Source organism: Equus asinus, chromosome 9 (assembly GCF_041296235.1).
Source record: "Equus asinus isolate D_3611 breed Donkey chromosome 9, EquAss-T2T_v2, whole genome shotgun sequence".
Lineage (NCBI taxonomy): Eukaryota > Metazoa > Chordata > Mammalia > Perissodactyla > Equidae > Equus > Equus asinus.
Window position 1 is genome coordinate 41,476,322 of NC_091798.1, and position 25,346 is coordinate 41,501,667.

The window sequence follows — 25,346 nt, forward strand, 5'->3', positions numbered from 1 at the left end:
TTTCCGGGTTACTGGCTTCCAGCACAGGTAGGTAGGGGACAACCGAACTGTGGTGGTTTATATCTTTACAGACACCCAGAGTTCTTTGTACAGGTCTGGATCTACCCGCCGTCAAGGTGTCCAAAGGCAGAACAGCGCGTTTCACTCCACGGTAGATCTCAAAGCCCTTACAAGACTAAAGCAGAGATTGGCTGATCATTCCTACCTCTGAGAGCGCGCGGGGGCGGCTATCCAAGTACAGCCTCCCTCGGAACTCCCCGATCTGCCTCTGAGACTCGGGTTTAGCATCGGAAGCTCCCTGTGAGCACGTAGCCTATCGACTTTCATATTCCCAGACGCCTTCGGCACGGAGGCATCTGTGTTCTCTCTGGAGCCTAGGTCATGTCCTTAGCTGAAGACGAAGGGTGCGGGGCGGCCAGGGCCCCCGATCTAACGCCCATCGCTGGGAATGGGGACGTGAGTCACCGCTTCGGTCTGCGGGGCGGTTTTCTGTTAAGGGCTCCGTGCTCCTCATCCGGATAAGGGCACCCGGGTTTTTCTGGCCTTCTGCAGGGGAGCACGGCCCCCTCAGAGTCCAGGAGCGACCTCGGTCTTCCGGCTTGCTTTTTATCCCTCCTACGTCCCCTCCCCAGTTTCCTCTATCTTCTGTCCAACCTCCCCAGACTGAGGACCCTCAGACATCTCCCTCAGGCCCGGCCCGGCTTCCGGCACCCCAATTCAGAGGCCCAAATTTGGCGTGGGAGAAGCACGGCAGCGCAAAAAACCCACAAGCTGCAGGTCAGAGGCTAGGGGGTCTGGGGCCCCTTGCCCCGCGCCCGCGCGCCCCGCCCCCTCCCGCGGGCCCGCCCCTCCCCGCCCCGCCCCCTCCCACGCACGTCACGTCCGGCCCGGCCCCCGCCCGCTCTCCGCCCTCCGCCCTCCGCTCTCCTCCCGCTCGCCGTTAGGGAGGTTCTGCGCCTCAGCCGTTGCCACCGTCGCCGCTCCTGCCCCCTCTTCCGCGTCTCCGCCGCAGCCACCGCCGGGGGCATCCGGGGGTCGCTTACCGGGCTGGCCCCGCGCTACAGCCGTCGCTTCAGCCTCCCTCCAGCGGCCGCCGCAGGAAGAAGCTCGCCGGCCGCGGAGCCTCTCGGGGCCTCAGTTCTCGCCCTCTTGCCGCCGCCGCGGGTCCTGGAGAAGCGGCCGCGGCCAGGGAACGGGGCGTCGCGGTTCCAACGGTAGGTGAACGGGCGGGTACCCATATCTGCGCATGCGCGTGTCCCCTGTCGCCGCGGCCGTCCCCCCTCTGCCGCCCCCCAGCGCCGTGTCCCACCCGCGCCGGACTCAAGGGCGTTGCACGTCGGGGTGCGGGGGATCCGGGCAGTGCCCGGCGGGTGAGGCATTCCGTAGAAAGGGCCCCCTTTTTGGTGGAGCAAGAGGAGATGAAGCTATGCCCCTGGCTCCTGGGGGGTGTGGCAGTCTTCGATTTTTCAGCCCCTGCAGTGCGCTTGAGCGAGTGTGCCTTCTCACCTAGCTCCCCCGAAGTAGAAGGCACAGCAACCCACGCTTGTTTGCTAGCCTCCTCTGCACACTGGACCTGCGCCACCTCCCTGCCCACTTCCTTCATACTGGGCAGTGAAGTTGATGCAGAAAAAAAAGTGTGGTTTATTCCGGGCTCAGCTGCGCCCCTTTTTAAGATCACGTGAGATGAGTGGTTGCTGACTTCCTTAAATCTCTCAGAGAATATAGCCAAAATTGGGCTGTTGGTGCACTGGGGACTTGTGTAGAATGCATTGTGCATAGGCCAGGCTAGAGGAGTTACAGCATTAAGTTTCAAATGGGGCGACTGGTTTCCGAGATAAGGTTATAGGAAATTGAATCGGTTGCCACACCTGCCAGTAGGAAATTGGTAAACTTTTGTTTGTAATAAATTAAAAATCAAACTGACTTTTAGGAAGGCAGTTGCAGAATTACACTCGATTCCCCAATATGCTGTCTAATCAGTGAAAAAAGTACCTAAAGTTGGGCATTTACCTTACTTTCAAGTTTCTGATAGTGTAAAAATGGCAACAGGAACCACAGAAAATGCAGGCTATGAACATTAAATAACTGTGATGCGCTGACTTTTCAAGGCAGACGTAAAAGGATGATTTTGAATTATTGACTTTCTGGGTTAATGTGAGAATGTGTTCAGCTTTCCTTTTTGGAACCTTGCAATACTTGTTGGCCAGGGTTTCTCACAGATACTGTGCACTTGGTAAGTCCTTGTGGAATGGAGTTGAATAAACTGGTCGTTATTTGTATAGCCATCAGAGCCCCTTCTTACTTTCTTAATCTGTGCTGCTTTTAAAATTGGGGCAGTATTTACTCAGCTCATTCCATTTGCAATAACATGGATGGACCTTGAGGGAATTATGTTAGGTGAAATTAGCCAGTTAGAGAAGGACAATCTCTGTATGACTCCACTCATATGAGGAATTTAAAAATGTAGACGGAGAGAACAGATTGGTGGCTACCAGGGGAGAGGTGGGGTGGGGGGTGGGCACAGGGGGTGGAGTGGTGCACCTGCAACACGACTGACAATCAATAACGTACAAGTGAAATTTTACAAGTTTGTAACCTATCATTAACTCAATAAAAAAAAATTGGGGCAGTATTTTTTCCAGTTTAATTGTGTCACCAATTAGGGATCTGTGACACAGCTTAAATCCTTGGGAAGATGCAGAAAGACACATCACAGTGTCATAAAATTCTTCATTGGGTGTAGTAAATGTTTATTTTTTATTAGAATGCCATTGTTTTAGGACAGAGAAAATGGCTGAAAAAAATACGTTGTGACTTGTCAGTTTTTCCCCATCAATAAAATAACTACATTTATCATTTATTAATAACTTCAGTCTGTGCATGGCTCTCTGTTGTACACTAACTTTAATACTATTGGAGAATATAATAGTATAAATTGCTGTAGCTATACTTTGAAAAAAAATCGTGGTAAATATACCAACCAAATTTTCCGTTTTAGCCATTTTTAAGTGTACAGTTCAGTGGCATTAAGTATATTAATAATGTTAGGCAACCATTACCACTATCCATTTCCAGAACTTTTTCATCATCCCAAACATAATAATTCCGCATTCCCTCTTCCTTCCCAGCTCCTGGTAACCTCTGTTCTACTTTCTGTCTCTGTAATTTGCCTATTCTAGCTACTTCACATAGGTAGAATCATACAGCATTTGTCCTTTTGTGTCTAGCTTATTTCATTTAGCGTGTTTTCAGGGTTCATCCATGTTGTAGCGTGTATCAGAATTTCCTTCCTTTTTTTAAGGCTGAATAATACATTCCATTTTGTGTGTATATACGGCATTTTCTTTATCCGTTCATCTGTTGATGGATATTTGGATTGTTTTCATCTTTTGACTTTTGTGAATAATGCTGCTGTGAACATTGATGTACAAGTATCTGTTTGAGTTCCTGCTTTCAGTTCTGTTGGTTATATACATAGTGGTGGAATTGCAGGATCATATTGTAATTCTATGTTTAACTTTTTGAGGAACATCCAAACTGTTTTCCAGGGCAGCTGCACCATTTTACATTTCCATTAGCAATGCACAGGAATTCCAGTTTCTCCACATCCTCTCCAACAGTTGTTACTTTCCCTTTTTGTTTGTTGGTTGGTTGATTTGTTTGATAATAGCCATCCTCTTGGGCGTGAACTGGTGTTTCATTGTGGTTTTGATTTGCTTGTCCCTAAGAGATAGTGATGTTGAATATCTTTTCATTTGTATATCATCTTTGGAGAAATGTGTATTCAAGCCCTTTGCTTTTTTTTGAATTAGTTTTTGTTTCTTTGTTGTTGGAGTTACTTTTTTAAAAAGATTATTTAAAAGTAACTTTTTTTTGGTGAGGAAGATTGTCCCTGAGCTACCATCTGTGCCAATCTTCCTCTGTTTTGCATGTGGGATGCCATCACAGCATGGCCTGATGAGCGGTGCATAGGTCTGGGCTGGGGATCGGAACCTGCGAACCCCAGGCAGCCACAGCAGAGCCGGTGAGCCTAACCACTATGCTGCTGGGCTGTGCCAAAAGTAACTTTTCTTTTTAAAGGTTTTATTTTTCCTTTTTCTCCCAACCCCCCCTGGTACATAGCTGTGTATTTTTAGTTGTGGGTCCTTCTAGATGTGGCATGTGGAATGCCGCCTCAGCATGACTTGATCAGTGGTGCCATGTCCATGCCCAGGATTCGAACTGGCAAAACCCTGGGCCATTGAAGCAGAGTGCGCAAGCTTAACCACTCGGCCATGGGGCCAGCCGCCCAAAAGTAACTTTTTAAAGTTATTTTGTATTTGAGTTAAATCTTTTACCTGAAAACCTTAGGTTATTAAAATGGATAAAATATTGAAACTTTAAAAACAGAACATTTCTTTTTTACAGATGGATAAACAGCAAAGAGACTGATTTTATATCTGAAAAAGTTTTCCAATTATTAAGTCACACTGTATTTAGATCTCAATTAGATATATATCAGTACCAAGAACTTCTTTCCATCACTTCAGTATTACAAAGGTGTACCCATTAAATGAAGACCCTGTCCTCACCAATGAGTAAGATTACTGCTCCTGCACTTTTCTTTGTTTATAAAGTGTTTTGTTAACATGGCTAGGAGCAGAGGAGGGATTTACTTGGAGAAAAAGGAAGTGTAGTATGTACACATAAACTTGACGTGAGTCAGCGTTCCCTAGGTGAGGCAGTAGGCTGATAAATAAGTAGGTTCACTTTGGGGCCTCATAGAAGAACAGATTTTGATTGGAAATGGAATTAATGAAGAATATTTGGAATGGAATGTAATAAAGGCAGTTTTAGTGCACCAACCGCATAATCAGGAGGAACATTAAATAGATATTAGTAATAATGAGATTACAGCAGTAACTCATTATCTGATTGATTAATTCATTCACCAGATACTTATTTATCTCCTTCTAAATGCCAGAGATACATTGAGGAGCAAAACCCAAGCAGTCACTTGGTGATGGTTGCACAACTGTAAATTTACTAGATATCATTGAATTGTACACTTGAAATGAGTGAATTTTATGGTATGTAAATTGTACTTTAATAAAGCTATTTTTTTTTTTTTAAAGCAACCCACCAGTGGACTTCAAGGAGCCTATACTCTTTGGGGAGAAACAGAAATTAAACAACACAGAAAGGAATATATAATAAAACTTGTGATGAATGTTTTGGAGCCAAGGAATGATACACCTTGAGTGAAATTAACAGGGGACATCATTAGATTGAGTGGGTTGGAGAAAGCCCCTCCAAGAATGGGACTTGAGTGAGAGCTGAAGATGAGTAGGAGGAAGTGGGAGAGCGTGTTTTAGGTAGATGAACCAGCACGTACAAAAGTCTTAGGTTGTTGGGGCCAGCCTGGTGGTGCAGTGGTTAAGTGCGCACGTTCTGCTTTGGCGGCCCGGGGTTCGCTAGTTCGGATCCCGGGTGCGGACATGGCACTGCTTCTCAAGCCATGCTGTGGTAGGCATCCCACATTTAAAGTAGAGGAAGATGGGCATGGATGTTAGCTCAGGGCCAGTCTTCCTCAGCAAAAAGAGGAGGATTGGCAGCAGATGTTAGCTCAGGGCTAATCTTCCTCAAAAAAAAAAAGATGTTAGGTTGAGGAAAATGCAGTGGGTTGACAAGATGATTTAATGAAATTTACTGGATTTCTACTAGAGAAGGAAGTACCCCAAATCTTTTCTGTCAGGTTATTACCTAGCTCTAGTATATATGTACTTTTTCTTGTGTATATGATGTATAATAATTCTTATCTTTCTGGTTTTAAACAGTTTTCGGAGAGATGTCTGACATGTTTCTATTATTGTCCTTTTCAGGAATAGAAAAATAGAAAAGTTGAGTTGTTTACTTATTAAAATATTTATTTTTGCTTTTGTATATCAAGCTACTCTTCCATACAATTGAAAAGAAAAAGTGAAAATAAAGCTGAAAACCACTCATTGATTGACATTGTAGGTGCTTAATATTTTTGGGAGGAGGCCATGGGAAGGTGCTTTGTGGTCATAATTGGAACAAACACCAGTCACAGTGGATTAAAAATTTGGAAAGGCAAAGGATCAGATAAGATGAGAGAATTTTTATAGGAAAAGCGGACCATATTATGGTTATTGTAGAATCACTTTTGAAAATAATAATTTCAAAAGATATATTTTTTCTAATAGTATTCTAATGTTTGAATAATGATTTTTGACTAACAAGTACAAAATATTTGTGTTTTATGAATTGCCTTGTGTGTGGCTTCATACATTTCAGTGAAATTTTAAACAAAATTTTCAGTGATGACTGTAGTCGTTGTTGCCTGAAAGAGCATCCACCTAAAAAGACAGCTGACAGAGTTCTAGTCACTAGTTTCTTCAGCTGTCTTTGAGATTTGTTTTTGTTCCTCTTCTGAGAAAGGGAATGATAATCTGCCCTGCTTATCTCACAGGGCTGGTTGTGAGGATTCAGTTCAATAGTGAACTGGAAAGTACACCAGAAATGATAGCATCAGTTCACATATTGGGGATCTGCCATTGTTTAGTGTTCACAAACGGGGAAACAAAGACAAAGTCATATTTTTTGCTCTTGAAGTTCACAATCTAGTGGGGAAGACAAATACAAAAATAAGTATAATCAGTGCTTTTTTGTTCATATGCCAGCTTCCTTTTTTTTTTCCCCCAGAGCAGTTTTTACACAAGTGAGTGCAAAAGAGAAATATTCTGATCTCAAGGGACCCATTTGGCTAGAACAAGTTGTGGAATTACCCTCAATACCCCTTACCTGAAAAAATGAAGTGTGTTGTAGTTTTGGATTAATGAGCAGTAAGAAATGATAATCTAGTCTTTTTAAGACCTTACTTAAGGTTGTAGGCCCTAGGTGTGGTAGGCCCTGGGTGTGTGTTTTCAGTGGAGAAGAAATGAAAGGTTACTGGAATAGGGGAGTCTTGAAGAGTCAGTATTTGTCAAAATTGAGATTGTGTGTGCACATGTAACTGACTAGAATATGTTTTTTTGTGTGTGTGTGTGAGGAACATTGGCCCTGAACTAACATCTGTGCCAATCTTCCTCTGTTTTTTATGTGGGATGCTGCCACAGCATGGCTTGAACTGTGCTAGGTCTGCGCTGGGATCTGAACCTGCAAACCCAGGGGCACTGAAATGGTGTGTGTGAACTTAACCACTGTGCCACAGGGCAGGTCTCTAATATGTCTTCTCTATTATGCATGTATGCTTTCTCAGATATTTTGTGTCACCTTCTAAATTGTAATGCTTTTTTTTTTTTGGTTTAAAATGAGTCAATCATTGTGTTGATACTTAGTGGAAAGAGCTAATTTAGCAGATAATTGCTTTCACTTAACAGAAAATCACGCTAAATTAGTGGACCATGACATTAGTGGACCAGTGACATATGGGCGAAGGGAACCTGTTGGGAGCCATCTTGCTCTAGCACATTACAGACTTACCCTTTAATCAGGGAACAGGCATTTAAAGTATCACCTTTGCTCCTACTTTCATAAGGAGGATTAAACATCCCTCTACTACTCTTTCCTGTATTTCGTGCACTGGTGTGTGAACCGTGTATAGCTCTAAGAGGTCATCCTCGGGGGAAGTTTCTTCATCTAATCTTGGAGACTAACTCCAGAAACCTCATGGTCTCCGTGGCTCTTTGAATCACAATTATGGCTGGTTTCCAAGTGAATGCAAGAGTAAGTCTTTTGCCCTTCTAATAGTGCTCATTTTAATGTTCTGGTTTCTTAAGACCTAAATTGCTTTCAGTAGAAAGATTTGTGATTCCATCTAGTGGCACATTCTGGCATCACCATTTACAAATTTTGAATTTGAGTTGACTTGAGGCTCACAACTGAGGAATTTTGTGCAGGGTTTGAGATCAGTGAGGAGAATAGATGAGAGGACTTAGTCACAGGGGATTTTATCTCCCTCTGGCTTATTACTTTTGCTTTGATTTGAATAGCTGGAAATCATGGTTGGTGGTTATAAAGTAATTGAATGTGGCCATGAAACCTGTTTGAGAGTTTCTCAAAATTAGCCAGGCTATTTACCAATAGATTATCTCTAGGGGCAACCAATTTTTGCCTGAGTACTTTGTGTAAGAGAGGAATAATGAGCTGTCTGAAGTTTCAGTGTTTTACGTTGAGTGGGTTGCAGTCTGAGAAATATATGTGCTATATCTAGTACCGCAATTTGGCAAGTGTAGTCCTACAAAATATGCTTGATTCCATTGTAGTTTTGTGTAATCATCATGCAGGAGGATTGTTTCCTCAAGTAGTATGTTAAAGTGCACACACATAAACAGATCCTCGGGCATCGTGATAATAATTGTTGCAGGAAATACTTTATACTCTTTTTTGCTTTTATTTTGTTTTTAAGGCAAAGAAGTTCCTAATCTTTTGAGTATTAGCGCTCTCTTTAATTTAAAAACTTTATAGTCCTAAATTTTGTTTTAGTTATACTTTGATAAATTGCTTAAGGGCAAAGTCAGTATGAATTTAATGATAGATTTAAATGACTTGTTGTTTTCCTGATCAAAGTAGCATCTATGAACACTTGATAGATAAGTTTGATAGATAAGTTATGTGCTGTTGAGATATTTGTTCAGCCTTTGTGTTTGTTTGGTACTGTTAAGGATCTCAAATAAATTAATGCCTTGTCAGTTTCTCAGGCCAGGAAGGAATCAGTGATGTAGCATATTGGCAACTTTTGTAGTATCATCCTGTTGAGTTAGAATCGAAGAGGTGCCTTTTCCTTTGCTTTGGTGAATTGTTTAATGCTCACTAATGAAAAGCTGAATGTATGGAGCAAGGTTAAATTTATTTTCCTTAAACTTTGGCTCATTGACTTAGAGTTAGTTACAGCAATTGTCTACAAACTTAATCTCTGTTCCCAAAATTTACCATCTTTATTGAGACCCAGCTCCCTCTTAGTTTTTCCCTGTTTGTATACCGTTGCTAGGACTTTTTTTTTGGCTTTAGCAGTTATTGAAGTAGCTCTTTTGAAGTTTCCTATGTGAATTGTATCCTATTTTGTCAAAAACATTTGGGGCAAAGTGACTTTTCTTGTCCCTTTCTATTCAGTTTGAAGGTAAAACTTTTTCACATGAAAATGATAATTTATCTTGACAGATGCTGCTCTTACCACAGGTTGCCTTATTCGTAAAATGATAAAACTTTGTTAGTATATTGCTGATCTAATCTTACTACTATTATAGTGTTTTTTTGAATTATTTGCTTTGAGAAGACTTCAAACAAGTTTCTAAAATTTATCGTGTCTTCAGTGCAACTTTATTCATTTTCTTAGTTATGCTATATAGAAAATTTAGTAATTTCTGAATGCTAAATAGCAAAGAAGGGCAAAACAGAATTGATTCTTGAAATATGATTAAAATAAACCTTTTATTTTCTTTTTGTGAGTGAAAAGTATATTTTAAAAATGTCATATTCTGTAATAAAAATAGTTTGGCATTAAATAGTTAATCTATTAATAATGCTATGCCTTTATTCATGTGATTTCTTTTTTAAATTTTTTTCAGATTTATTGAAGTATAATTTATATACAGTAACATTCACTAATTTAAAATGTCCAGTTCAATGAGTTTTGACAAGTGTATTAAGCGTGTAACCATCACTGCCACAGTCATGACAGAACATTTCCATCTCCTCAAAAAGTTCTCAGTGCTTTTTAGTTTTCTCATCAGTGAAATGAATATAATGAAAGTATCTATCTCCATAGGATTGTTGTAAGGATTAAATGAGTTAATACAGTTAAAGCCCTTAAAATAGTTCCTGGCATATTGTAGGAACTCAGTTTATGTTCTCTGCTGTTATTATCCATAGTGTTGATGTTGGTGTTCCACCCTTTTTTAAAAGCCCCTCACGACTAATTTTTTTTTTTTAAAGATTGGCACCTGGGCTAACAACTGTTGCCGATCTTTTTTTTTTTCTGCTTTATCTCCCCAACTCCCCCCTGTACACAGTTGTATATCTTAGTTGCATGTCCTTCTAGTTGTGGCATGTGGGACGCTGTCTCAACATGGCCTGACGAGTGGTGCCATGTCCGCACCCAGGATCTGAACCCTGGGCCGCCGCAGCGGAGCGTGCGAACTTAACCACTCGGCCATGGAGCCGGCTCCCCCTCACTACTAATTTTATTAGATACTTAAAACTTAAAGATTCTTAAACACATCTACTAAAAAAGATGTGTTGGTTGCTATCATGTATATGTTTATGTAAATAGAACTGAGTGGAGTGCACAAGTACCTTGAGCGTTATCAGAACTCAAGTTGATAGCTGATGTATGAAGGTACACTTTCCTGAATGTACCCATCACCTAGCTTTATTGATAATTGGTATTTAATTGTATTATTTTTATTACTCTCGTCTCATGGTGAAGTTGTTTTGTTGTTAGTACTGTCCAGTCGATTCTGACTCCTAGCAACCCTGTGTACGGCAGAGCTGTTCCCTGCCTGGTCTTTTTGCACCATACTCTGCTGCCTTTTATAGGGTTTTCATGGCGAAATTTTTTTTTTTTTAAAGATTTAATTTTTTTCCTTTTTCTGCCCAAAGCCGCCTGGTACATAGTTGTGTATCCTTCATTGTGGATCCTTCTAGTTGTGGCATGTGGGACGCCGCCTCAGCTTGGTTTGATGAGCAGTGCCATGTCCGCACCCAGGATTTGAACCAACGAAACACTGGGCCACCTGCTGCGGAGCATGCGAACTTCACCACTCGGCGACGGGGCCAGCCCCTCATGGCGAATTTTTTCCAGAAGTGGGTGGCCACGTCCTTCTTCCTAGTCTTAGTCTAGAAGCTCTGGTGAAACCTGTTTACCATGGGTGACCCTGCTGGTATTTGAAAAATCAGTGGCATAGCTTTCAGCATCACAGCAACATGTAGCCGCCACAGTATGACAACTGACAGACAGGTGGTGTGGTTCCCTGCCTGGGAAGTGAACCTGGGCCAGGGTGGTGACAGTGCTGAACCTACTAGGGTTGGCTTCATGGTAAAGTATGTGATGTAAAATTGAAAATGATTTCTTATTGGTTGTTACTACCACCAGGCTACGCAGCTGTCACTTGTATTTAAAATGATTTTGCTGTTTTTGTTTATAATAAAATTATACTTTTGGAAATCCTTGTCTGTTTGAAAGTCTACATGTATTCTCTTGTCTCAAGTCTTTTATTTATTAACTGCTTTCTTTGCATTTTATTGATCCTATCTGCTAAGACATTTCATCAGATCTCTTTGGGACATTTTTCTGTGGTATCTGCTATTTTCTTTGAGAGTTGGATGTTGTAGTTTAGATGTTACTTTAGTTTTCTAGGGCTTTCATAACAAATTACTACAAATAGGGCGACTCTAAAACAATGGAAGTTTTTCTCTTACAGATCAAGAGGCCAGAAGTCTAAAATCAAGGTGTCGGTAGGGCCACACTGTCTCTGCCAGTTTAGGGGAGAATCCTTCCTTGCCTTTTCCAGCTTCTGGTGGCTTTTGGCATTTCTTGTCTTGTGATAGTCTAACTCCAGTTTCTGTGTTCGTCTTCACGTGGGCTTCTTCCCCTCGGTGTGTCTCTGTGTGTCCTGTCCTCTTATAAGGACACCAGTCATTGGATTTAGGACTTACCCTAAATCTAGGATGATTTTTATTTTGAGATCTTTAATTACATATGCAGAGATCCTGTTTGCAAATAAGGTCACATTCTGAGGTTCCAGGTGGACATGAATTTTTGGGGGACATTATTCAACTCACTATAGATATGAAGGGAATATTTACATCATTTAAGCTCTAAAAAGGGGCAGGAAACAGGACTAAATAATGTAAAAAACTACTTTGCAGTTTGCAGAATGTTATTTTGGGCCACTCTAGTCTCAATGCCCTCAGCAGTGTGTTCTAGATAGAGGTCTCAAGTGAATCGTTGGCCAGTAGAGCTTGTAGCATAGGCCTGCAGTTATGAAGTACTTTTTAGCAAGCTAGGAATAAATAACCTCCTAAAATGTATGTCAGACTCTGTGGTCAGTTTCAGTGATAAAATGTGAGATTCTGTGGTACTTTAAATTGTGAGAATTTATATAGAGCGATAGTATAGTATAGTGATTAAGAGCAAAGAGTTTAGGAGTCACACCCTCTGGGTTCAAATTCTGCCTCTAACCCTTATTAGTTGGGTGGACTGTGGGGAAGTTGATGAACTTCTATACAATATCTCATTAAAGTAAGGGTTAAAATAATAATACCTTATCATACATGTAAAATATTACATGTGTATATATATATATATACATAGAGCTATATGTATATACTAGAACATAGAATACATGTAAATACATAGAACTGCCTGGCACATAATAACTGCTCATTTAATGTTAGCTGCTGCTGTTTTCTTCATCATCATCAATGCTCTTCTTCAGGAGAAAGACTCACCACCTGAAAGATTTATGCCTTGGGTTTTCATAGTAGTAAGGATGAATTTGTACTGATGTACTGTGTTTAATAAACACAACTTGCTAACAAAATATTTGGAATTTCCTACCCAGCTTCGCCTTAGGAAAGATAGGCTTTTTAGATTTTCTAGTTAGAGGTTGGAAGTAGAGAACACAGGATGAGTTCCTGGCTCCTGATGAGTTACTGGTTCCTGGATTCACTAACAGGACACACTAAACACTGAGCACCCCTTTTAGTGATATGTAGAACTTGCGTCTGACAGATTCTTTGTTTATTGTACATCAAGCAAATCTCCCTTTCCTTTATGTCATGAGGGTATCAATGTGACTTTTAATGTAAGTTCATTAAACATCTTATCCCTGAAGTTAACCTCTCTAAAGGATCTTATATAACTTTGAAGTTGTTTTTGAGATGCATAGACTACATGTTTTAGCAGGCATTTGAGGGTGTTTAGGAAGTAATCATCTATTAAAGATTTGTGTTGGAGGGGCTGGCCTGGTGGTGCATCAGTTAAGTTCGCACATTCCGCTTCGGCGGCCCAGGGTTCGCTGGTTCGGATCCCGGCTGCGGACTTGGCACCACTTGGTGAGCCACGCTGTGGTAGGCGTCCCACATATAAAGTAGAGGAAGATGGGCACGGATGTTAGCTCAGGGCCGGTCTTCCTCAGCAAAAAGAGGAGGATTGGCAGCAGTTAGCTCAGGGCTAATCTTCCTCAAACAAAAACAAAAGATTTGTTGTGGAAATATGGTTTTCTCTAGCGACGGTTTTTAATGTTTCTCCTGGAGGTATATGTTACTAATAAGACTTTTTTGAAAACGACATTGAATGATAATGCTCTTCTGCTTGCCTGAACCTTCTTGAGCAGAGTGCTGCAGTGTAGTTTACTGAAGTTACTGAAAGGTTTTTTAATAGATTACCAGCATTCATAGAAGATGATGAGACCAAATATTAGAACACATTGCCAGACAGGTTTTCCCCTCTCTCTGCAGCCTCTTCGCTCATCTTTTAACATTATGCAAAGAGAGAAAGGAAACTGGTTCTTTGTCTACTACATGCATGTATTATCTCAGTTAAACTTAACAGGTGTATAGGTATTATTTTATATATGGAAACCCAGGCTTAGAGACATGAAAGTTGTTCAAGGTCACGTCTACAGAATGGTGGAGTTGATGTTTGAACGTATGCCTTTCTGGTTCTAACTGCTCTTTTCCAACGTGTGCTATTGCCTTTCCCAATCAGAAAGCTCAGATGACTGTGTTCTTGTTAACAAAATATTTGTTCTATGCAAAGAAAAGAATAAAGTATATAAGTTCAGTTCCAAGCTTAAAATCATGGCTTTCATTCTTTGATCTGAAAATGATTCCATGTTTAGTTCTGAGTGTATGTGGCTGGAATGGAACTGGGTGGGGTGTGTGTGCACAAATGAATGGTCTATTGAGGAAAATGGATTGTTTGGGTGATGTAATCCCTGAAGATGTGTACTGTCAACGAGTCTCCTGTGCAAGTCCTTCATTTATTTATTTTTAGCAGAAAGATTCTTACCTAGGCTAACCATCATAATTTGAAATCTTGTGTAAGATTTTGCCTCTAACTAGGTCACAGACAGATTTTTTAAGGCAGGAGAATGTTTTTCAGGATAGGCTCCTTCCTAAATGGACTTCACTGCATATTCTAGTCTCTTCTTACAAAGATATTGTGAGAAATTAAAAGAATTGTTTTTTTCTTCTAGATTAACTGCTGAAGTACTGATCGAGTTCTGTGTTTCTTCAATGAGGAACTACAGGCTGATCTTCTGCCATAATCTCAAACAGCCATAAATGACAAAAGAATGCTTGCTCAGTGAGGGTAGCTGGTGCAGAAGCCGTTTTTTAAACTTAGGTGTTTAAGTAATCAAAGGTAAGTTTTCAAAATGATAGCTATCTCATGCTGTATAAATCCACAGAAATTTTGGAGTTTATCTCCTATTGCTGCTATTTGATTATTAACTTGAGATTTTGTAGTTTTTGGCTGGCACCAGATGTGTTGAAGAATGGCTCTTGTTTATCTAAAACTATTTAAATTTTTGGCATTTTGCTGGTCCTAAGTTAAATTCTACTGTTTCTGTAAATTGGATGGATTTATTTCCCAGTCACGTTGTGACACTCTCTTTATCCAGTGGGTGTACCTATTGTATATATGGACCTTATTTTTGTAAACTTTAGAATATTGAGCAGATTTATTTTTTTGCTCTATCTTTCTCTGGTAGTACGAAAGGAGTTGTTTCTCTGGGGGGATGAAAAAAGCCCAGTTGGTGTTGTTTTGTTCGTTATCAACTTTTGAAAAACATTTTTCTGTCTTTTAAAAATACTCCTTTGCCACATAAATTAATAAATGTTTCTTAGAAAAATTTTTCTTGGGATGACTTGTTCTTTGATGCTTCAGATATTGGAAATATTTTCTCCCATTCTTTGTTTACTGATCACAATTCCTACAAAGTTAAGACAGATAACTTGTCTTTTCAACTAGTCTGGCTGTGGAAATGTTTCTTTTGAATAATTATAAAACAGCAGGATTGATAAAAGAACATTTTCATTGAAAGCTGATGTCTAGAACTGAAAAATTTCCCTTGTTTATAAAAACATATTATGATTGTTCTGTCATGTAGAAATAAGAACTGATTAATCTTTTTCTTATTAGCCCATTGTTTAAAAATGTGATTATTAGCCCATCACTTTATAAAAAGTGATTCTCTGCTGTTTGGGTGCTTATGAATTGAGGGATTAGATGAGCTTCGTATAGCAGAGTCCAGAAATGATTGGGTTTGGCTTTTTACCTGTGTTATTAATAAGCTTGGTTAGTGAAGGTCCTCTTGGAGCCAGATTTGCCCCTTAATTTGTCTTTGGGACATTAATGTCCTTTGCTAAGTTTAATGATCAATTTTGCTGTAGTTTGATAAATATGCAAACAGTAAAGGGAGCATTCAAAACTAACTCTACATAGTAGAGAAAATGCTTAGATGATTATATTGAGCTTTATTTGTAGAACGCACTACGGGCCTGATAACTGGAACATATTTAGCAGATGGACACATTCAGGTGTAAAGCTTTTTACTTTAATGTATTTAGTCATATTGCCACCTGTTAATCATTATAGTTTTTTTTTTGTCTTTCATTTGGCAGAAAAGACAGCTTTGATTTCTGGCTGCAAAAAAGATATGAGGAAGAGCTCCTCCCCTTCCTTGAGTAACTGCAACTCCGTTCTTGCTAACAAAATATTTGGAATTCCACTTGATGAGCTGCAGCAGGGAGGACATCCAGACAATGAGGTTCCGTTCATAGTCCGCCATGTTGTGGACTATATTGAGGAACATGGTATATATTTCCTTACTTTGAGGGCTAGCCTTTGTTTTAATAAACACAACTTACACCTTTTTGACCTTGGATTTTTTTTTTTTTAGTGTGGAAAGTCCAAAATATAGTGAGGAAAAACAGTAGAAATTCCTTTTACCATGCTAGTGTGTCTTTTACTTAAAGTCATATACTTAGAAATGCCCACTCAGAGCATTTTTAGTGGGGGGTGGGAGTGTTGATAGAAATATTTTTATTGGCTAATAGGGGGTGGGATAAAATAGAATATCCCTCAGGACAGAGATAGTATGTTTCTAGATGTGTACTTTGAATATGTGTAGCCCAATCAGGGGAGCCAAGGCTGGCTTTCCAAAAGTATGAATATTTTAAGTTGATTGGAGAATGAATATGTAAGGCCAAATAATCAAAGTTGAGGCTTATTTAATTTTTGCCTTGGACTAATGTAGGAGGTCTGGAGCAACAAGGACTTTTTCAAGTCAATGGAAATGCTGAGACAGTGGAGTGGCTTCGGCAGAGATATGACAGTGGAGAAGAGGTGGATTTGGTTAAGGAAGCAGATGTTCCCTCAGCTATTAGTCTTCTTAGGTTTTTCCTCCAGGAACTTCCTGAACCTGTTATCCCCGGCAGTTTGCATATTCACCTGATGCAGCTTTCTCAAGGTAACGTAATTTGATTCTTATCAGTCAGTCATTTAACATTAATTTCAAAGTCCTTACCTTTTAGAAATCTTGACATGAAAACAGTAATTATAGAGTTCTGAAATTAATTTCATATGTTTCCATTTGGGGACATACTCTCTTTGGGGATGTATGGTCTAGTCAGGGGAATGGCAACTTGTTAGATTCCTGTAGTATTATTTACTTTTTATGAATGGTCTTGGTAAGCCTAAGATACAAGGTGAGAAGGAGAAGCAGGAAAGGCAGGAGAGAAGAAAAAGGAGTAGGAGAGTAGGGAAAGAAGGAAGAAAAATATATATAAGGTGATATGTGTGGCAGAATGTCTGATAATAGCTAGTGGTGTTGCTTAATGGTGATGTTACTATAGAATGTTTACTCCTGGTTTGATAGAACTTCCTAGAGAGAACTAGAGGACAACTTTGATTCTAAGTTTGGACTATAACCTAAAGCTTGTTCTTGGACACCTGCCTGAAGGAAATAAGGTATCATAGTGGACATCAAACACCAAGCCAAATAAAGAAAAAAAATTGATTTATCCTTGTTGGGTTGTTTTTTTGGTGGTAGCTAAAAGTAGAGCTGGAATGGAATAGGGACAAGAAAAATAAAGGTAGAGGTAGGCAGACAGGTAAAAGAATCAAGAGGTAAGGAAATGCATCTCTTCCTAGAGCCAAATGGTATTCATGTATACGTAATGAAGTGACGTGTTTCATTATATGGGGACTTTATAAAGTTCGCATGTAATATTACACATTCATTGAATTTTTGAATTATTTTTTCTAGCTTTTCTCTGTATTATGGAGTCTTTTTAATTTTTTGAATTGGGGCTTCTAGAGAAATTCACTTGTGTTAAGAAATTATAACTACTTCTTTAATGTCTATCGCTGTCATAGCTGGACATTTTATAATATGTTTGTATGTATCCTTAAGCAGTATGTAGTCAGAGAAGGAAAATTTCCTTTTAAGAGTATTTATCTATCTTTTTCTTAAATTCTAAATACCTGTGAGCCTAAATTTTGGATGCCTCGGATTTATGTGTTAAGGTCAATGCAAAGATATTTTGTGACCCTTTATATATGTTTTCTTCTTTACAGCTGGATGATAGGACTCACTTTGAACTTTCTGTATTCAGAAATGGTTAGCCTGATTCAATTTTGTTCTTTTGTTGTGCTACCTGATCACAAAACATGTTTCAAAATGAAATGTCAATAATGTTTCGTTTTTTCAAAATATAACTTGATTTTTTTCTCCTAACAAACTTTACATTTTTTGTTTTGAATTTCTGAATCCATTTCTTCCTCTTCTTGTAGAAATTTTTAAAAATGTTTATATTGAGTCACCCAATAAGTATCCATTAAATATGTAATGAAACTGATTGTGTTAGTTTTTTGAGCCCTACTTATGACTTGAGCCATTTTTGTTTTTATAGTGATAGAGTTCCATATTCCCTTTATTAGCTGAATTGCAGACAAGTCTTTAAAGTTCCAAGAATCAGATAATCTTTAATCTTGAATGAAAATTTATAAATGAATAGTTGGAATAAGATTTCATGGTAATAAAGTCACTGACTGTCATTCATACTACCTGTGAGAAGCTATTTTATCACTAGGATTATCATTTTGATTGGTATTAACTTAAAAATATGACAGCATCACACACCATGTTATCATTCATGGAATTACAGTATGCATCTTACTAATTAATTATTCTTAATATTCACTTGTGAAGGAATTTAAAGTATGCAAAAAATGCTTGTGATCCATGAGTCCTTTAACATTATAATATGAGAAATCCACCAATCTCTTCTGTTCCCCACTTCCTTAACCATTAGCGTGTGTTTGTATGCATGCACACACACCCACATACACCGCCATTTCTTTAATAGCTATGCAGAGAGGTGTGACAGCACTTGAGGTAATATTTGCATTTCTGTTGTAATGTCTGTTTTATTTTTAATTTTTTTTGGTGAGGAAGATTGACCCTGAGCTAACATCTGTTGCCAATCCTCCTCTTTTTGCTTGAGGAAGATTGTCACTGAGCTGATATCTGTGCCAGTCTTCCTCTACTTTGTATATGGGACGCCACCACAGCATGGCTTGATGAGTGGTATGTAGGTCCACAGTGGAGATCTGAGCCTGTGAACCCAGGGCTGCCAAAGTGGAGTGCGTGAACTCAACCTCTATGCCACTGGGCTGGCCCTCTGTTTTATATTTTTATCCGTCCTTTATTCATTCTTTTGGAAAGGTGTCTAGGTCTCTGGACAAAGATTCTTTTCTCTGAACAAAGATTTATTGTAGATAAATATTATATTAATATTTTAATTGACATTCATAAGTACATGAGAAGATTATTGCTTTTAAGATCATGGAGGGAGCATTTTTGCAGTTGCATTTGAGTTAGTGCTTTTAAAAAAGTGGTTTTCTTTTTCTGTGGTAGCAGGACACTGTAATGTGGCATTTCTGGTGTAGTTAGATCTTTATTTAGACCAGGATTACACAACCTTGGCACTGTTGATATTTTGGTCTGGATAATTTTTTATTATAGGGGGCTGTCCTGTGAATTGTAGGATATTTATCAGGATCCCTGCCTCTACATACTAGATGCCACTGGCACCACTTTCCGCCGAGTTATGACAACCATTCCGTTCGTTGTCAAATGTCAGCCACCGGTTTAGACTGTGATGCTTTCTCCAATTATACATTGTTTTAGTAGAAAACAGTTCCCAGTTTTGTAAATTTGTTTTAATATTTACAAAAAATGTTATGATGCTTGAAAGAATTGCTAGTCAGGGGAAACTTCTTTGATATATATAGTCATGTACCACGTAACGATGTTTTTGTCAGTGTTGGACTGCATATATGAGAGTGGTCCCAAAAGATTAGTATTAGAGCCTAGATGTGTAGTAAGCTATACTATCCAGATTTGTGTAAGTACACTCTGTGATATTCATACAATAATGAAATTGGCTAATGACACATTTCTCAGAATGTGTGCTCTCGTCATTAAGCGACATGTGACTGTACATGTATTTTTCATGGATATGATTTAACCAGAAAGTAGTTTCAAAAGGAAGGAAATTTAAGCAGGTATGTAATATATATATATTTTTTGAAATGCCTCTCTACCTTATTTAAAGACTTTAGAAGAAGCCTGGTGTCTATAAATATTTTTGTGTAGTAGAAATGCACACAAACAAAAGTAGAACAACATGGACAGTATTTCAAGTAAAAACAGTGTTGCCCAGAATCTTACTGCCCTATCAAGTCAGTGTTTTAGTTGTCTACTATCTTTTTTTGGTTATTATGTATTCATTCAGCTTATTCAAGTAATATTTATTGAATACCTGCTATATGCTAGGCACTGTTCTAGATTCTGGGAATGCAACAGTGAACAAAACTGGATAAAAATCTCTGCCATCGTAGAGCTAAAATTCTAAAGGGCATAAGGGGAGATAGAGGAGACATAGATGATAAAATAAATATATAGGCATTTTAGATGATAAGTGCTACAAAGCTAGAGAAGATGTTATGTAGGATTTGTCAGTGTTGCTGTAGTCATCATATTGATAGTATTAATTGCTTGCATATATATATATTTGTTTGTTTTGCTGAGGAAGAGTAGCCCTGAGCTAATATCTCTGCCAGTCTTCCTCCACTTTATTTGTGGGTTGCTACCACAGCATGGCTGATGAGTGGTGTAGGTCCGTGCCCGGGGATCCTAATCTGCAAATCCGGACTGCCAAAAGGGAGTACGCTGAGCTTAACCACTACACCATGGGGCTGGCTCTGCTTGCATATATTTTTTGAGTTCAGCTGCATATTGTTTTTTCTGCTAAATGCTCAGGTTGTTAAAAATTTCCACCAATTATAGGCATGATAGTTTAAAAAACATTAATCCAGGGACTGGTCTGTCCAATTATAAAATCAAAGTACCTGCTGCATTTGAATGACAGTTGGTAATATTACAAAATATAGAAAAATTGTTATTGGTTGCATTTTAAATTGTAAGTAATTCTCATGTGACTATAATCATGTGTCCATCGTTCTCAGAAATGCATCTCCTTAAGTGATTTCGTCGTGTGAGCATCATAGAGTGTATGTACACAAACCTAGATGGTATAGTTTACTACACACCCAGGTTATATGGTACTAATCTAATGAGACCACCACAGTATATGTGGTCCCTTCTTGACTGAAACATCATAATGTGGTGCATGACTGTATGTCCTTTCCTGATAAACTTCTTAGACTTGTGTTATTTTGCAGAGATGGCTGATGTCATGATGATAACCTTTAACCAAGAATTTTTTAACCAAGAGTTAGTTTTTAAATTAATTTTAAGAACCTGAAGAAAAATATAAAATGAAATATAATTGGCTTGATTTTCACCATTACTTCATTTTAACAGCACCTCTGAGAAATTACCTCTCCTAAGTGGGGCCCTCACTCATCATTGGGGTTGATACAAGCCTGGTTTCTCTTAATGAAAACTCATTGGCATGATAAATACAGGGCCTAGCTTCTGCTAGTTGAAAATTCACTTGGTAAACAGAAACCACCGTCAGCTTAGAGAAGAAAAACAAATGAGAAGTGGAATTCTTTTTTATTTAGTTCTACTGATATTGCTGAAGTTAATTTCTCTTTTCAGCATGTCAGGGGAAGAAGAAAGTCACTCTCACTCTGTTCCTTTCTTGTTTTACCGATCATTCAAGTGGAAAAGTATCACTGATACTATTAGCCAGTTAAGTTGCTTCTCTTCTTTTCTCACTAGTAGTTGGTGTTGAGTGACATTGGCCAGTGCGTTTGACTTCTTATAGTCAGCAATAATTTGGAAACACAGGTACAGTCATGCAACAGACAGTATGATGAGAATTTAAAAGAATAAATTAGAGAGAGAATTGGGGCCAGTGAGTAACAGATGAAGAAAACATCCTCCAGCAATTGAGGGGTTGAGTTCCTTCTCTCTATCTCTTCTCTTTCACTTAATAAGTGAAATGCAAAGCCCTAAGGCATTTGGACTCTAGTAGAGGAAGTGAAGAGGTTTTGAATTGTTATAGTAAAAAGATGATGTGGGTGGAGTAATGTGAACCTGGCAAAATATCTGAGCTTTGCTTTTACATCATTTAAAAAAACCTGTCATTATGTTTTATAGATTATAATAACGAAGATGAATTTGGAAGAAAGTTGAGGTTCCTCTTGCAACAGCTTCCACCTGTTAATTACAGTTTGTTAAAGTTTCTGTGTAGATTTTTAGCCAATGTAGCATCACATCATGAAGAACTTTGGTCTGCAAATTCTTTGGCTGCTGTCTTTGGTCCAGATGTCTTCCAGTAAGTTTTTTCACAAATTTTTGTTTAATTAAAAAAAAAAATGAATTTGTGAAGTAGAATGAATATACTATCTCCCAAGGATCATAGGTTGCTTGAATGAACCATTATTTTTTTTATAGTAGATGTGATTAATCCTCCCAGCATTTCTGTGAACAGGGTACAAATTAGGTAAGCTTTACGGATGGGAAAAGTGAGGCACAAAATGATGACATAAATTGCTGAGGTTTATAAAGTGACTCATTGGTTGTCTCCTAACTTTACCTGTGGTTGATTTAAGAACTCAAAATTCAACTTGGACTTTATTCTTAGCATTTACACAGATGTGGAGGATCTGAAAGAGCAAGAAATAGTGAGCAGGATAATGGCTGGACTTCTGGAAAATTACTATGAGTTTTTTGAGAATGAAGAGGAAGATTTCTCACCTAATGATTTGAGTTCAATTACTGAACAGGTGAGAATATTTTAAATATTCTACTTGGAGGGAGAATGTTTTTTTAAAGAATATGCTCTTAAGGGCTTGTCACAAACTTAGGTGGAATTTTAGAACTCAAACTTAGAACTACTTTTGTGGAAGTAGTTCTCTTGGTTATTTTGTGTAGTTGTAGGTGGTACATCCATGTAGTATATGAGTGATATTTTTTCTGAACAACTTCTCGTTCCTCAATTTATGTAATACGGAATAGGTATTAAAACCAGAGTATATGGTAGAGATTTTGTGGGGGGGCTTTTTGTGTTTTTCTTGTTAACGTAAGCATTATTTTGTAAGAGTAGTGTGTTTTTTTTGTTTTTGCAAAGAAACTGCCGGCATAGAGGAATGTAGGCAAAGGTTGAGAATTAGAAGGTAGAGGGAATTATTCAGTACCAAATTTACACATACATACTTTTAAAAGTAAGAAGTTTTTTGTGATTAAAGTAGCAAGTTGGTACAGCAGTGCAATCATTGTCGTTAGTGGGAAGCATCAGGAGAGTAAGTTTAGGTTGTGGATGATTTCTTACCTCTCATAGCTCTTGAATATTAAAATCCATTTTAGGCGACATTATATTTTATTGTTACTGCCATGCCTCGATGATTGAGATTGTACAAGGATCCTAGTTACTTTCTGCTTTATCTTCATAAAGAGAATATTGATGCTGAGTAATTAATTCGGTGTAAAGCCACATTAATGTAGACTTCTCAGCTTTAGAATTTGTGATTTAGGTCTTTGTGGAGGTTTTCTTTTGCACTTAAGTGAAATGATTTGTCAAGAAAGTTGTAGTAGGTTAACACCTATGAAGTTATTTATATTTTGGTTGTGAGATGGGGCAGCTACTTTTTTTTAATGAATAATAGTTCACCTGGTTAAAAAAAAGGTAAAATATACAATAAAATGTCTTACTCTTGCCCATACCCTCTCCCTCCCCTCCATTGTTTTTTCAGTTTCTTTATGTAAACATGAGTAAATATTTCCTTGCAGTTTTTTGACAGAAAAGTAGAATACCGTACACATTGTTCTGCACTTTTTAAAAAAATTAGTTAACAGTGTATCTTGGAGATCTTTTCTTATTGGAATATAGAGAACGTATCCTTTTGTTTTTACATCTGTATAGTTCCCTATTGTATGGTTGTAACATAATTTATTTGATTTTTGGTACCAGTCCCTGCTTGAAAAGGTGATAGTACATCCCAGTTTTCTCAGAATAGTGCTGGTTTATATCTGCTTTCTGATGTAATTATTAGTGGTTCCCCTTTTCGCTCTAAATATATCCAGGTTTAAGTGAAAAATTATATGGTCACACTATTTATTTTTATTTTTTTTTGAGGAAGATTAGCCCTGAGCTAACATCTGCTGCCAGTCCTCCTCTTTTTGCTGAGGAAGACTGGCCCTGAGCTAACATCCATGCCCATCTTCCTCTACTTTATATGTGGGGCGCCTACCACAGCATGGCTTGCCAAGCGGTGCCATGTCCGCACCCGAGATCTGCACTGGCGAACCCCCTGCTGCCGAAGGGGAACGTGCGCACTTAACCCCTGCCCCACGGGGCCGGCCCCTGCACTACTACTTATTAATGAACATTTGGGTTGCTTCCCTTTGTTTGCTCTTAGATTATAAAGCAATGTCTCTTGAAAGGTAGTTTATCATACAGATTTTCATTAGTTCTTAAAGGTCTTGGCTCTGGTTATGTGAATTAGGAGTTTTATTTTCTGGGTTGCCTAGCTTTTATTTAAAAATTTCTTTACTGTTGTGAACTTTTGTGGATAAGTCTTTTTAATATCTGGGGTTCGTACTTTTCCTTTGTTTTTCATATTTTCTTCATGTAAGCATTTTTATCTTTGTCTGGTTTTCCCTCCCTCTTTCCCTTCTTCCCTCCTTTCCTTCCTTTCTTCCTCTCCACTCTCTCTTTCTTTTTCAAGTATCAGAAGCTTTAAGGAAACAGTAGCAGATGCCAGATTGCAGCTTGTAATGTATAAAGTGAGGGTGAAATCAGTATGCATATATATATTTGTAAAGTAAATCAAGTGGGTAGAATTTGTAGCCTGAATCAATGATCCATGGAACTTTTGGCATATTTTTTTAATGTTTCCAACTATCACATACAGTTCCTGACTTAAAAACTTGGTTAAAATAAAGAACTGACAGATTGCTTCAAAATTATTCTTGCTTAAAGGAAAATGGCAAAAAGAGGACAAGTAGACAGATATTCCTTAAACCTTTAATGTCTTTTTATGTCCATGAGAAATCCCCATCTTTGAGGAATTCTGTATGCCACCTATCTTTTCTTTAAATTATGTTTTAGTTTAGTAATTTATTTTTTAAAATAAAATTAATGGCTCCTCAAAATGAAATAATATACATATATTTGTGTTATTAATTAATTTTCTACATTTCTGCGATGATTTGACTTGTAAGAAACTGATGATGTCAATTTGACCTAATGTTTAAATCTTGAGTCCTCTAACGTGTGCAGGGTATAACTTGATTATGTTTTATATTGTAGCACAATTCTCTGATATTTCTATTATCATGCAGCTTCCTTGTATATGCTGAAATATATCCATTTCTCACACATACTGCATTTGTATTTTTGAGTTTTTTCTTTCTGCTTTTTCTCCCCAAATCCCCCCAGTACATAGCTGTGTACTTTTTAGTTGTGGATCCTTCTAGTTGTGGCATATGGGATGCTGCCTCAACGTGGCCTGATGAGCGGTGCCATGTCTGCGCCCAGGATCCGAACCAGCGAAACCCTGGGCCATCGAAGCGGAGCGTGTGAACTTAACCACTTGGCCATGGGGCTGGCCCCTGTATTTTTGTATTTTTTTAAGCACTAGAAAGATACACTTAAAATGTGTTGTGCTTCACGTTAAACAGAATGGTGGTTAATGGGGGCTGACCCCGTGGCCGAGTGGTTAAGTTCACGCGCTCCGCTGCAGGCGGCCCAGTGTTTCGTTGGTTCGAATCCTGGGCACAGACATGGCGCTGCTCATCAAGCCATGCTGAGGCGGCATCCCACATGCCACAACTAGAAGGACCCATAACGAAGAA

The 25,346-nt window shown here is 38.7% G+C and overlaps 1 protein-coding gene across 18 annotated transcripts in view; it reads left to right on the forward strand.

Annotated features, from left to right (window-relative positions):
* The first annotated feature begins 884 nt into the window (after positions 1-884).
* Positions 885-25,346, forward strand: part of FAM13B (family with sequence similarity 13 member B) — a 97,442-nt gene continuing 72,980 nt past the window's right edge. For 5 of the 18 annotated variants that reach the window (XM_070517313.1, XM_014853783.3, XM_014853787.3 and 2 more), the window contains exons 1-6: positions 885-1,214; positions 14,205-14,371; positions 15,634-15,825; positions 16,269-16,481; positions 21,648-21,825; positions 22,135-22,276. In XM_070517313.1, the coding sequence (XP_070373414.1) occupies positions 15,669-15,825; positions 16,269-16,481; positions 21,648-21,825; positions 22,135-22,276 (690 nt within the window). In that variant the 5' untranslated portion in view covers positions 885-1,214; positions 14,205-14,371; positions 15,634-15,668. The remainder of the gene's footprint in view (positions 1,215-14,204; positions 14,372-15,633; positions 15,826-16,268; positions 16,482-21,647; positions 21,826-22,134; positions 22,277-25,346) is intronic. The other 13 variants (XM_014853778.3, XM_014853781.3, XM_070517312.1 and 10 more) reach the window with 7 other exon arrangements.